General features: G+C 39.7%; 1 protein-coding gene across 3 annotated transcripts in view; it reads left to right on the top strand.

Moving 5' to 3' along the window:
- Nucleotides 1-11,725, top strand: part of CHN2 (chimerin 2) — a 166,746-nt gene extending 155,021 nt beyond the window's left edge. For all 3 annotated transcript variants that reach the window (XM_062602104.1, XM_062602103.1, XM_062602105.1), the window contains exons 11-13: nucleotides 5,109-5,246; nucleotides 6,830-6,935; nucleotides 10,519-11,725. In XM_062602104.1, coding sequence (XP_062458088.1) covers nucleotides 5,109-5,246; nucleotides 6,830-6,935; nucleotides 10,519-10,690 — 416 coding nt within the window. In that variant the 3' untranslated portion in view covers nucleotides 10,691-11,725. The remainder of the gene's footprint in view (nucleotides 1-5,108; nucleotides 5,247-6,829; nucleotides 6,936-10,518) is intronic.
- Nucleotides 11,726-11,958: the final 233 nt, after the last annotated feature.

Raw genomic sequence — 11,958 nt, forward strand, 5'->3', positions numbered from 1 at the left:
GCAAAGAAGGCAGCATCTGGAAACAGGAATAGTAAGGTCAGCAGCAGTATCAGATTTCCAAAGGAAAAAAGAGAATGGATAAATGTGGAAGCAGAGAAAGGAAGAAGCGAGTTGCATACAAAGGCTGTGGGGAAAACCATTGCGGATAAATTAATAAAAAGCTGTGTCTTAATTTTCTTTAAACAGTCTCATGAGGGAAAAGGGCTAAGAAAGGAAAGAGAGAGTGTTGCCATGAATAATGCTAAAAGCAGTGGAACAGGGAACCTTGTTATGAGAATTGCATAACTAGAGAGCAGAAGCTCAGAACTTTCAAAACTTTGCAGTTTTGAAAATGTTTTTTTTTTCCCCTGAACAGAGATGGAAAAGCAGAAGGAGTTGGGGGGTTGGGTTTTTTTTTAGCAGGAAGGGGTTAAAGAAAACCAAACTACACTTTTTATTCTGACTTGAGGGCTGTACAGCTAGAAGGTGGATGTCAGCTGGCAGAAGGTTGAATTGGCAAGATGCTTCCACCCTGACAGCTCAGGGCTTGCTTCCCTGTCAGATCCAAGTTTACAGAGACAGGCACCCCTGCTCCTTTGCATCCCAGCCCGATGGGTAGGAGGATCACTTTTATGCTGCCTGGTTACGCCTGCTTAGCTCTAGAAGCCAGAGCAGCAGTGAGTGGATTATCCCAAGGATGTGGAGTATCCCAGATCTCTGAACCAGGTGACAGAGCTGGGACAGAAGGGAGCTGAGAGCCAAGTAGCAGGTCTCACCTCCAGCAGTTCCTGGAAGGCTTTTGTTCAAATTTGACTTTCTGCCCAGAAGGTAAGTTTCTGGGAGTTTCAGAGCTGTTGTTTCCACATTCATCATGGGAAATTAACATACTTTTTGCAAAAGTAAAAAGAGGCAAAATAAAGGGAAAACTGTGTCTGAAATACGAGTGGAAAATTCCTGATCAGTTCTGATAAATAGATAGGTGTTGCAGCAGAAATAGCCATATCTGTGGCCACATCACTATCTCATCTCAGACATCTCTGGAGCACACTGCATAGCAGAAGGTAAATATGTTTCAACAGAGCTTGGGATAGTTGCTGTCAAAGGAGAAGCTGGTATGAACCAGAAAGGAGAACTCTTTTAAATGGATAGTCTTGGCACAACACTAGAGTATGCACACTGGCCAGGAATAAATTTAGTTTGACAATTGAAAGACCATTTTTAACCATCTGAAAGCAAGGCTCTGAAACAACCTTGTAATAAGAGTAGGGATAAAAAACTTAACTAGTTTTGAAATGGAAGTTGAGGGGTTTATGAGAAGGATTATATGGCGTGTTGCCTGCAGTAGCAGAGCACTCTGCCATTACAAATTTCCCTCCCAGCCCATTCTTTCTGAGTCAGTCACCAGGCACCTGGCTGGAATGCCAGTGTGCTTTTGCATCTCTGGAAATACAGCTTTTAATAAATGGGTTTGAAAATAAACAAGCAGGGAGTCCTCTCATTTTAATGTCCAGGATGCACCCTTCAAATAATGCCATCAAGCTTTCTGATTTCCCAAGCTCTTTGTCAAGCCACAGCAGCCAGAAGACTGATACAGGGATGATGCAGGGCTGACTTGGCCACAGGGTACCCACCTCTCCTACTGATTTCACGTGCAGCTGAAGGGGCACAGTGCAGAGAAGCCAGCCCTCCCTCTGACTAATTCTGCTCTGCCAAAGGGACACTCACTTGTTGCTTCCAAAGAGTTACAGCAAGAACAAAAAAGCAAAGGCAGTTTTGAAAGTTAACATCGCAGGAAGAGAATGGGATCCCACATAATCTTATTTGGGCTCAGTGAAGCTGTGATGGTTAGTTTTAAAACAGGGAGATCAAAACTAAGACTCCCTTCCAAAGCCTAAGCAGTGTAAATACCCCTACTGTAAATTAGCATTAGGCTCTCTGAGGCATTGACAATGTTCCATTTTAGTGATTTTTTGTAATGAGAAGGAGGGGAATAATGTGGATTTATTTAATCTGGTGAATGTTGGTGCTGTAGAATGACAGTTGCTCTCTGTCAGCATTGTTGAGCTGTGGTGCTGTAGCATCCAGAAAACCCTCATTGTGCACTTTATCCACACAGCTGCCATTGTCACCAATGCATTCTGTCCTCTCACTTGTTTGTGTGACTGGCTGGTACAATACACTTGCTAAAAATATGATGCTGTTAAATATTACATGAGTACTTAGAGGCATCCTAAATCATACGCACTTTTTTGACAGTGTAGCTGAAAACCTGTCAAATGCAAGGAAAAAACAACCCACAAAGCAGCACGTTAGCATGGCAAAGGTTCTGCCATAAAAACAAAGCATTAAGAAAAAGGAACTTACATAGAAATGTAATTCAGTATTCAGAAAGCATAGCTGAGGCTTTAAGAATGTAATACTCTGTTTTGTTCTCTAATAAAACTATTGATATATATTTCTATAGCATCCAAAGTCAGCTGAAACCTTTAAGGAACAGAATAAAGACTTTCTTTGTCTTGAGCTGCTCAAACTTCAACATAATGCAACAAAATACGTTGAGAGTCAGAGTAACAGGGAAAGAGAAATGACAGGGTTTGAGTAGAATTACATTTGTAAAGCTGAAAATGAACAAAAAAATCCAAAAATTTATAAAAATTGTATGAACATATGGTCACTGCAATGATACTGAAAATACAAATCACAATCTCAGTTACTGTACTGAAAGAGGAAAAAAAAATGTTTGTGGTAATGCAGAAGGTACCATATGAAATCGACGTAGTTCATACAGTATGCTACTGCAGAAGATCCTCTGTGAAACATGTGTCATGACTTTACTGACAATGAATTTCAAGGGCTTTCAATTGCTGAAACTGAAAGGGAGAAGAAAAGAAAAACCAAAATCTACCAAACTATGATTCTATGAAAGTAAAGTAAAAAACCCCCTCCCCCTACATACCCACTGCAGAAACATGTAGGAATATTTCAGCAGCTGCATTGTTACACTCACTTTAAAATAATCTTCACTGCATTTCCAATAGCTGTATATTTGTCTCTGAAGTGAAGAGAAAAATCTCTGACTCAGGAATTAATGCATTTTTCCTATAGTAAGCAAATATGTAAGTAAGAGGGATGCTAGAAGTACACTGTAGTTTGAAGTACCTCTAGCTGAAGTACCCCTTTAAGGAAGCTTGCTGGGCTGCTTTGTAAAGTACTAAATAAATAACACTTCCATTTAGTATACTGGTGACCTGGATAATGGATGCAAGCTTCTGCTTTTCTGTATCTGTTCTGATGCAGCTGCTGGCTCCTTAGAGGTATCTGTTTTCAGTGGAGCATTTTGAGTGCTCAGTGTCCATCAATTAAATAGAGCTCTCCACACAAAGCTTTACAAGACTAATGCTACTGTGCCTGGAACGTGTGGATTAAACAAAAGATTGGGGCAGTGTAAACATCCTCCTAGGGCTTATTGATGCTATATTAAATTAAATGCTGATGGATGTATTCAGACTGCTCAGCTGCATCAAGAAAGGCTGTTTGTTTTAAACACTTAAGCATATAATCTCCTCTTGATGAGAACATGTAGTGCTATTAGTCTTAATGAGAATTATGTGCATACATCGGACAGGACATATCCCTTCAAGATTAATGCCATAGGTTTCTATAAAATGTCTACAGTCAATATAAACTCTTTTACCCTGCTGTGAAAGTCTTTATCACCATCTTAGACACCATCTATCAAGCATACCCACTCATCTGTCTGTATCAGGGCATGTCTACAAGCACTACTGAGAGACAAGCAAGGCGATGGCTTTACTGCATGTCAGCACCTCGGTGGTGACAGCCAAAGCTTGCACCTCCTGGGAGATACATAACAAACTCCTCTCTGGTGTTCAAGCAAGCAGAACCTCACATCACCCTACTCACTGTATGCTCCTAATCTTCACCATCTCCTGTGAGGAAAGAGCTTATATCTTTACTTGAAAGGTGGGAAATAAGGACTATGGGGTATAACTGATGTCAAAGAAGCCTGAAATAAAGTTGGGGGTTAAATCCAAACAGCCCCAGCCCCTGCCTGACCAATGATGTCCTATCCCGTCTTCCTACTGGAAGGGCCAGGAAGGGAGGACAGCAGAATTTCTTGGTCTGGAGAAAAATGTGGGCATGAGGGTACTAGGTAGTTCAGAACAGATGTAGTCATTTGAAATTGAAAAATAACAGTGATCAGTGCTAGTTCTTGTAATGTCACTCACTGCAAGCCATGCGCTGGTCAAGGGTTTACCAGCAACACTTGTAAATGTTAAACTCATGGGATTAAAAGTGCTTCATAATGAAATTCTGACTGTGTTACAGTATGCAGCAAGCAAAATGTATGTCTTTTCTGTTGCATAATTCATCTATTTAACTCTTTATGCATTACAAGCATCCATACTCATTTAACAAATTCTGATCCACATTTCAGAATAAATTGTACAGCTAAATGCCATAGCTGTCTGTTTAAATTCAAATCTTTGCAATAAGTAAGTCAAATATTAAGAGATTAGAGGACATCCAGAAAATAAGGCAACTTTCTTCCTAGCTAATCAGTATAGATAGATTGGTGCAGATTTACAAGATTTGGATGTTTACTCTGACTTTACCCACTGATCTCTTGAGGATCACTGAAAATTTATGTTATTTCTCTGTGCCTCTGTTTCCCTGAGTGAAAAATGAAAAGAGTGGTTCATACTCCTGTGCATTGATCTGCAGATACAAAATGCAACATCAGAACCAGTTATTAATAGCTTACTTTCAGTGAATGGGCTAAATTCAATAAATATATTATTAACATGATTTTTCTTCTGGCATTAAAACATTATGTGTGAGAAGGTAAACTGCAGATATTGTTGGTGTAATCATCAGCCCCTCCAAAAGATGTAAGCAAATAAATTGTTTGCTAAAAGATAAAGATCTTACCATTCCTCATTCATATACAGTCAATTTGGTAGCAATATATTTTCATTTAAGCCTTCCAAATGCTATCAGGTTGTTTTTTCTTGTCAGATTGGACACAATAAATCTACATTAGAAGCCTTGCCTTGCTTCAGTCAAAATTAGCCTGGTTTCAAAAAGATTTCTTTCTCCTCTTCCAGATGGTGACAAGGCTGATATTTCTGCCAGTATTTATCCAGACATAAACATCATTGCTGGAGCACTGAAGCTATACTTCAGAGACTTACCCATTCCTGTGATCACCTACGACACCTATTCCAAGTTCATAGAGGCAGCAAGTAAGTATTGCATAATAATTTGTACCAATCTTTAATTACATTTCCCATCCATAAAGCTGTCCATGTTAAAGAAAAGAAAGACAGGTAACAAATTGGAAGCAAGGGCATTGTTCTGTTCATTGCTTCTCTGCTATTCCCATCTTACACAAGAAACTGTTGCTTAATTGCTAATCAGATGGGACACCATGCAGGTTGAAAAAATAAAAGTAAATGTAGGGCATCAAAATAACTGACCAGTTACAGAAAGTGTGGTTTCAGTACCAGTCAGTGAAGCCAAGGCATGCCCTGGGATAGGGTTTTTCTTGCAAATGAATCAAATTCTATGCCAAGAGGGAGAATGTCCACTGCCATTGCAAGGGCTGCATCTGACACTGGGAGGATCCCGGGATTGGTGTCATGGCCACAGTTCTGGCTGACAGTGCAAGACCGAGTGATGAGTGAGGGGTAAGGGCTGAGTGAACAGTTTGAGCCTTGAGTGTGTGTCCCATTTCCCCACCATTTTGCCTCAAATTCTGCTCTCCAGGGCACAGCCTTCCACTTAATGATAGTCCTTAATGAAAACTCACCAGATGGATTGCATCAAACTCAGTTTATTAGCAAAAATGTCAAAGACCTGAAGTACCTAAGAAGTAAAATGCTTTCTTCTTTAAAAAAGTATCCTTAACAATTTTGAAATGGTACCCTGTGTATCAATAAGCAGCAGGAAGAGTGGTCCATCTGTGTGACTGTGCTGCCTTCCCTTCTCCTCTGGTTTACCCCACCTGCAACCACAGGTACCTCTCTCCTGCACTGTCCTCTCCTTCCTTGGCAGAGAAATTATTGTTTCTTGTCACTTGTCTGACAAAGAACTTGCCCAGAGGAAGCAGTTCTTATCATGTAATTACAACAATCTCTTAAAAGCAGGATATAGAGATTCTTAATTTTCTAAAATTTTGGGGTCCTAGTGCCATTTGTATTAAAAGTCATGCAGCAAATATCTCTGGCTCAGTTCACAGCCTAGGAATCTATACTTTTCATGTAAAACACTTGTAAATCCTGATCAGATTTTTAGAGAGATTGACAAACATTCTTAAATGAGCACTGATGCTCTCCCATCACTGATACCTACATATTTAAATATGTTCAAAAATCTTTGTTTATGCCATTCCATGTCATTTCAATCTCTAGCTAAACTTACATATTCAAGCATAGTCTCCAAAGGCATATACCCACATTCTGATCTGGTTTTGAAGCTTAATGGAAGTAATCTTACGTAAGATTTTAGAGAGTCGGCTCTGGGCAGAGCATTACGAAGCACTTAACAAAACTCAGGTACTGTACCTATACAAGCCTGTAGATAGAGCTACACACCGTAAAGATACCTATTGGGTGGTCTTTGTTGCTGGTTTCTTTGTAAAGCTTTTTTTTTCTTTGAGGATTCGGCAGTTGCTGATAAGCTCCATTTTTATGAGTTTAGTATTTATCCCTCTAAGCACACGCAATGGCTTGTAAATGACTCCATAATAATAAGTTCACTTCCTGAATTATGGCTGTTTACAAATGGAAAGCCCTATTAACATTAATCGTGTTTGGTGTTTTAACAGAAATCTCCAATCCTGATGAACGACTAGAAGCAATACATGAAGTGTTGATGTTACTCCCTGCTGCTCACTACGAGACACTTAGATACCTAATGATTCATCTCAAAAAGTAAGTTAATTGGCATGCAGGATAATTCTTGAAGAGCTTAACAATTTTCTGCTTTGAAAGAGAGAATTACAGAAAGCGCCAATAAAGCTTCCATTAGAGCACTGCCACTAAAACAATAATGTTATAAATCAGCAGACAAGCTATGTTTGTGTAAATGCATAGAAGCTATGCACATATACAGCATAGATCCTTTTGCTGGCAGATCAGTGCAAACCTTTGAAGAGTTAATTGAGATTTGTCACGCTTTTCTGAGACAGATAATAGCTGAAAAAGACTGGAATTGTAGGTACTAGATGTGCTGCAATAAGTCACTAGATCATGCTTTGCTTCTGCCTCCCCTTACCTCCTGATTTGTCATCTTAAATGATAACCCTAAAAGGAAAGAGCTTTCTCTTGCAAGTTGTTTGCTCACATCACAGTAAAGCCAAGAATCAAACAGGGCCTATTTTTATATGGCTAGTAAAAGAAATACAGGCCCTTACCCATTATATTTGTTTTAGTTTTAAACACACTCTGCTTCATTCACTTTACAAAGCTTCTTTAGGCATACATAACGCATACATATGGATTCATAAGGCCTACATTTCATTTTCTGAAGTAACTTGGGAGTGTACTGCCGAGTTTTCTAAGTTTTCAGCTAGATACCTAGGAAAACTAGGAAGTGCTCCAAAGAGGATGCCCCACTTTCACTAATTTCATGCAGAACTGTTTTGCAAAACCATGCTGACTCCACTTTGCTACTTTGGGTATTTACATGCCCCAGGAAGTCTTCTTTGTAAGCTTTCAAAAATCAAAGCTGAGTAAAGACTGGCACTGTCATCTCAAAGCAGGCCTTCATTTGAAGATGCATTGCCTAAGATGACCCTTGTCTCTCGTTAAAGTTTATAGTGCTACTTGGAATCAACAGAAAAGGGGATAAGGCAGGAATAGAATACTTACCCTTTATACAGCAAATCCTTGATCTTTGCTTAGTGGTCCCAGGACTTGCAATACAGTTGCAAATTTGAAGTATTTTCTGGGTTTGATCTGCACCATTCTGCACTGTTAATGCCAACCTACAAAGAAAAAGGCCTCAAGTCACATAAAATTCCATCAGAGAGCTTGTGTGAAGTGCATTTCATGCTCAATCGTGTTCTCATTATGCAGAGATTTTTCCTCATTTTGAGTCAGCTCAGGTCATTACAACTGAGTAATTTTTCCTTTCGATAAGACATTACTGGGGCATGCTGGAACTTCTTCGGACTCTGCAGAAATGAGATGTGCAAATATAAACCCTTGTCAGCATGCACACATTGACAACTCGGGATGAACCATGTTGGCTTTTAAGAAAGCCCATGGAGGCTGCAGACAAGCAACTTGCACACAGAATCCATAACAGGCAAGTATTAACTTGCCTACCTTCTTTTTCATGAACTGCAGCACAGGCTTTGGTTCAGCTGTTGAGCTGAGCTATGGATGAGACAGAAATAGTCCAAACAGCTGATCAAGCTTCTCTCTCAAATACCTGCAAGTCACGCAATGTATTTCCTCTCCCAGACCATGCCGTTCAGTGTCTGCAAGGAAATCAAGTTTGTTTGCTCACATCACAGCTAAGGCAAGAATCAAGCAGAGCCTTCTTTTTTACACATATTAGTTCCTATAGAGAATTTGTTCGAGAGATCTGAATATGAAAGAGGAAAGGATCTTTAGGTTCAGCCTATCCTCTTCTGTAGATTAAACATGGAGCCCCAGCTCCAGCCCCATAGGGCTCTTCCTGCATGGAGAAAACACATGCCCATTCAAGGAGTCTATGTAAAGACTGCAGGATCACAGCCTCTACACCAGTACTGTTTCTCAACAGAAAAGAAACTGCACTGTGTTGTTGTTAAAAGCACAGGAAAATCCAGCAAAGGACAGTGTCAGCAATGAAAATGGAGTTTGTCAGTCAATGACTTAATTGCTTTTTTTCACTTATCTCTGTGATAACTTTCTGCTCAAAACTAAAGGGAATACAATAGCACGAGCAGTCCCCCATGTGGTGAAATACGTACATCTCCATCCATGGTGACATTGCAGTGAAGCTGTGAATCTCCTCTGTCTTCTCCCTGTGCCAGCAAGCACTCCTGCACAGAGATGCTCGGTATCTGGTACTGAATAGCTGTTCAACATCTGTGCTGCATACATCCACAGACAGAAAGCAGGATGTTACACATACACTTGCACAGTGGTGGCAGCCTTGGTTTGTCTTTTCTCCTTGCAAAGCCCAACCAATGTATCTGTGCTAGAAGATTAGGATGCATCTGTGAGTAGGGGCATTAATGGACTTCTGTCCTGAAGGCAAAGAGGAACAGTGTTTTTCTGTGACAGAGCCACTCCTTGCAGAAAGCCAATAGTAGGAGCAGGACCTAGTCATCTAAAGACCTTGCAATCAAGGAAAGACCAGGTTACTTCTGGTTTCAGCCTGTTCATCCCCTTATGGCATGAGTGAATCCACTGCTGCCCAGCTTGGAATTGCCATGGCCGGGGCAATATCAGCTGTTTCCAGGAGAGCTGGCTCCAATACTAGAAGTGGTCAACCCTGGCAGAGTAGTTCCACAGAGAACTTATGCTGGACTTAGTAATAGCAAGTATGTGGTCCGGGAGGGACAGTGACCATTCAAGGGACTGTGGCTGTGTCTACACTGCAGTGCAAAAGCACTCTCAGAACCAAACTTGAATGCCAAAGGCTTGCTGGGACAACACTGATATGGCCCAGCTCTGTTACCTGGAGGAAAACCTTGAGCACACTTTACAGCAGCCCTGTCTGATTTTCCAATCAAGGCTAACTTCTCTGCAGCTTGGCCAGTCCTTGGTGGTCTCTGCTCCAGTCACACATAGTCTACCTATTCTTGTATTCTTACATTGTATGACCCATGTCAGGGAACAAAACAGCCTGGGCTCCTTCCTAGAACTGCCCCTTTTTTCTGTCAAGGATCAATGGCATTTGTAGCAGCCTGACTTTAGCAAGTCTGCTCTCCAAGCTGCTCCAGGATTGAGCCTTCTCCTAAAGTATAACAAGTAATCACTCAGATGCTAGTTGGCCTGAGGCAGTCAGCAAGGCAGAAATGTGGGAAGGGGTAGGTTCCTGCATGCTGGAAGCATGTCTGGGAGCATGGAGGGCAATGGTAATCAATATAAGATCTGGGTTCATATTTGGGAAGCCCACCCACACCTCTGGTGTGATGCACACCAAGCACAAAGTGCCAGAGAGCTGTAGTCCCTGTAGCATAAGGGGACTGCTTCCACACATCATCATTTAAATCATGATTATACTTCTCAAAAAAGCAATTGCCACTAATTCTTATCACCTAAAGGTGGAAAAATCACTTAAGAGTCACATGAGGGAAGTTTCAAGGCACTGGAAATCTCAGCTCCACCATAGCTGCATTGGACTTGCTGTGGAAGCAGTTACTATAATGAGCGAAAGTAAAAATTGTTACTGAAAAATGTCCTTATCTACCAATGCTTGATGTGAAAGCAGGACTGCACATTAAGATGCATATACCCTTTTCTTCTGGAAGTAAACAACTACTTACCTTTCCTTTTTTTTTCCCTTGTATTTTAGGGTTACCTTGCATGAAAAGGATAATTTTATGAATGCTGAAAACCTGGGAATAGTGTTTGGGCCTACTTTAATGAGACCTCCAGAGGACAGTACCCTTGCGACGCTGAATGACATGCGGTACCAGAAGTTAATTGTGCAGATCTTAATAGAAAATGAAGATGTTCTCTTTTAGACAGGGAGAGGCAAATCTTCAAAGCCATTTGTTTTGAAACAATTAGTTTGAAGGAGAAACGTTTCTTTAATTTTTTTTAAACAGAAAGGAGAAAGTTCCTTGACTGCACTTCAATTTCTGCAAAGTTGCAGATGGATGCCAAAATGGTTAGGGAAAGCCTATGTCTCATAGACATATGCCTCTTTGTAGAAGGGAAAAAAAAAGGTCAGAAAAAATCCTCTTACCTTGTGTCTTTTGCCTTGCCTCAGATGTATATTTGTTTTGAGAAGCTGCAAACAATTTTATTGTTAACTTATTAAGAAACACAAAACATATTTTAATATGGCTAGAGAAGCAAAAAGGTACTTAATCAGTGTTAATTGTATACGCCTATACATTTCCCTTTCCATGAGACATAATTATATATGTCAATTGTGAAACAGAACCTATATTATAAAGATATTTTTACTTTACCTAGCTGAAAAAACAGCATTTTATTTTAGCAAACTATAAATCAATGCGGTGCATTGATTATTTTCCACATAATTTTTCTTGCATTTTTGCTACGATATAATGAAAACAATTACTACTATTGCAGTATTATCCTGACATACCTCTTGTATTATGAGTTTTTTGTTTTCTTGTGTGTATTCCAGCTTTCCTAAAGTTTCTTTGCATTTAGGCACTAGCATCCTAACACTGTACACTTTTAGTCATTTGCTGTTTCCCAAAACACACAGTATTTTCTCTCCTTTTTTTTTTTAACTGCCATGTAAAATACAGTATTGAGAATTTCTGAAAAATCCTGGTGGTAGAATCAGTTTCACGTGCCAGATTTTTCTTGGATTACAGAAATATGTAAGTTAAGTGATGCTGGGACACTGGATATTTTCTGGCCTTGCTGAAAAGTTAGCACTTTTTTGGGTTCAATATGAAGGATTTGGTTTTTCTGTAAAAAGCGAGTTCTGTTTTGTCATGTTTCTGTATTTATAAATGTACAGTAAATCTGCTAAAAATGTAGGTATTTATCTTGAATGTGTTTCCCAATGGTTTGTTTTTTTTAAAAAAAAAAAGAAAAAAAGAAAAAAGTAGAAAATGTGGGGGTTGGTAAATTTAATTATTACCAAATTTCACTATTTTTCGCCCCTCACACATTGACCTATGGAGTTCATAGTCTAACTGCAACTTATTAATGTTACAACTGTTTCTCAGCATGAGATTTTTCTGCAAGCATAGAAAATCAACATATACTTTACTACCAAACTCAATTTTCAGTACAAAAAAACACC

This window comes from Pezoporus occidentalis, unplaced genomic scaffold (genome assembly GCF_034315485.1).
Source record: "Pezoporus occidentalis ecotype Australia unplaced genomic scaffold, CSIRO_AGI_Poc_V1 ctg75, whole genome shotgun sequence".
Taxonomy (NCBI): Eukaryota; Metazoa; Chordata; class Aves; order Psittaciformes; family Psittacidae; genus Pezoporus; species Pezoporus occidentalis.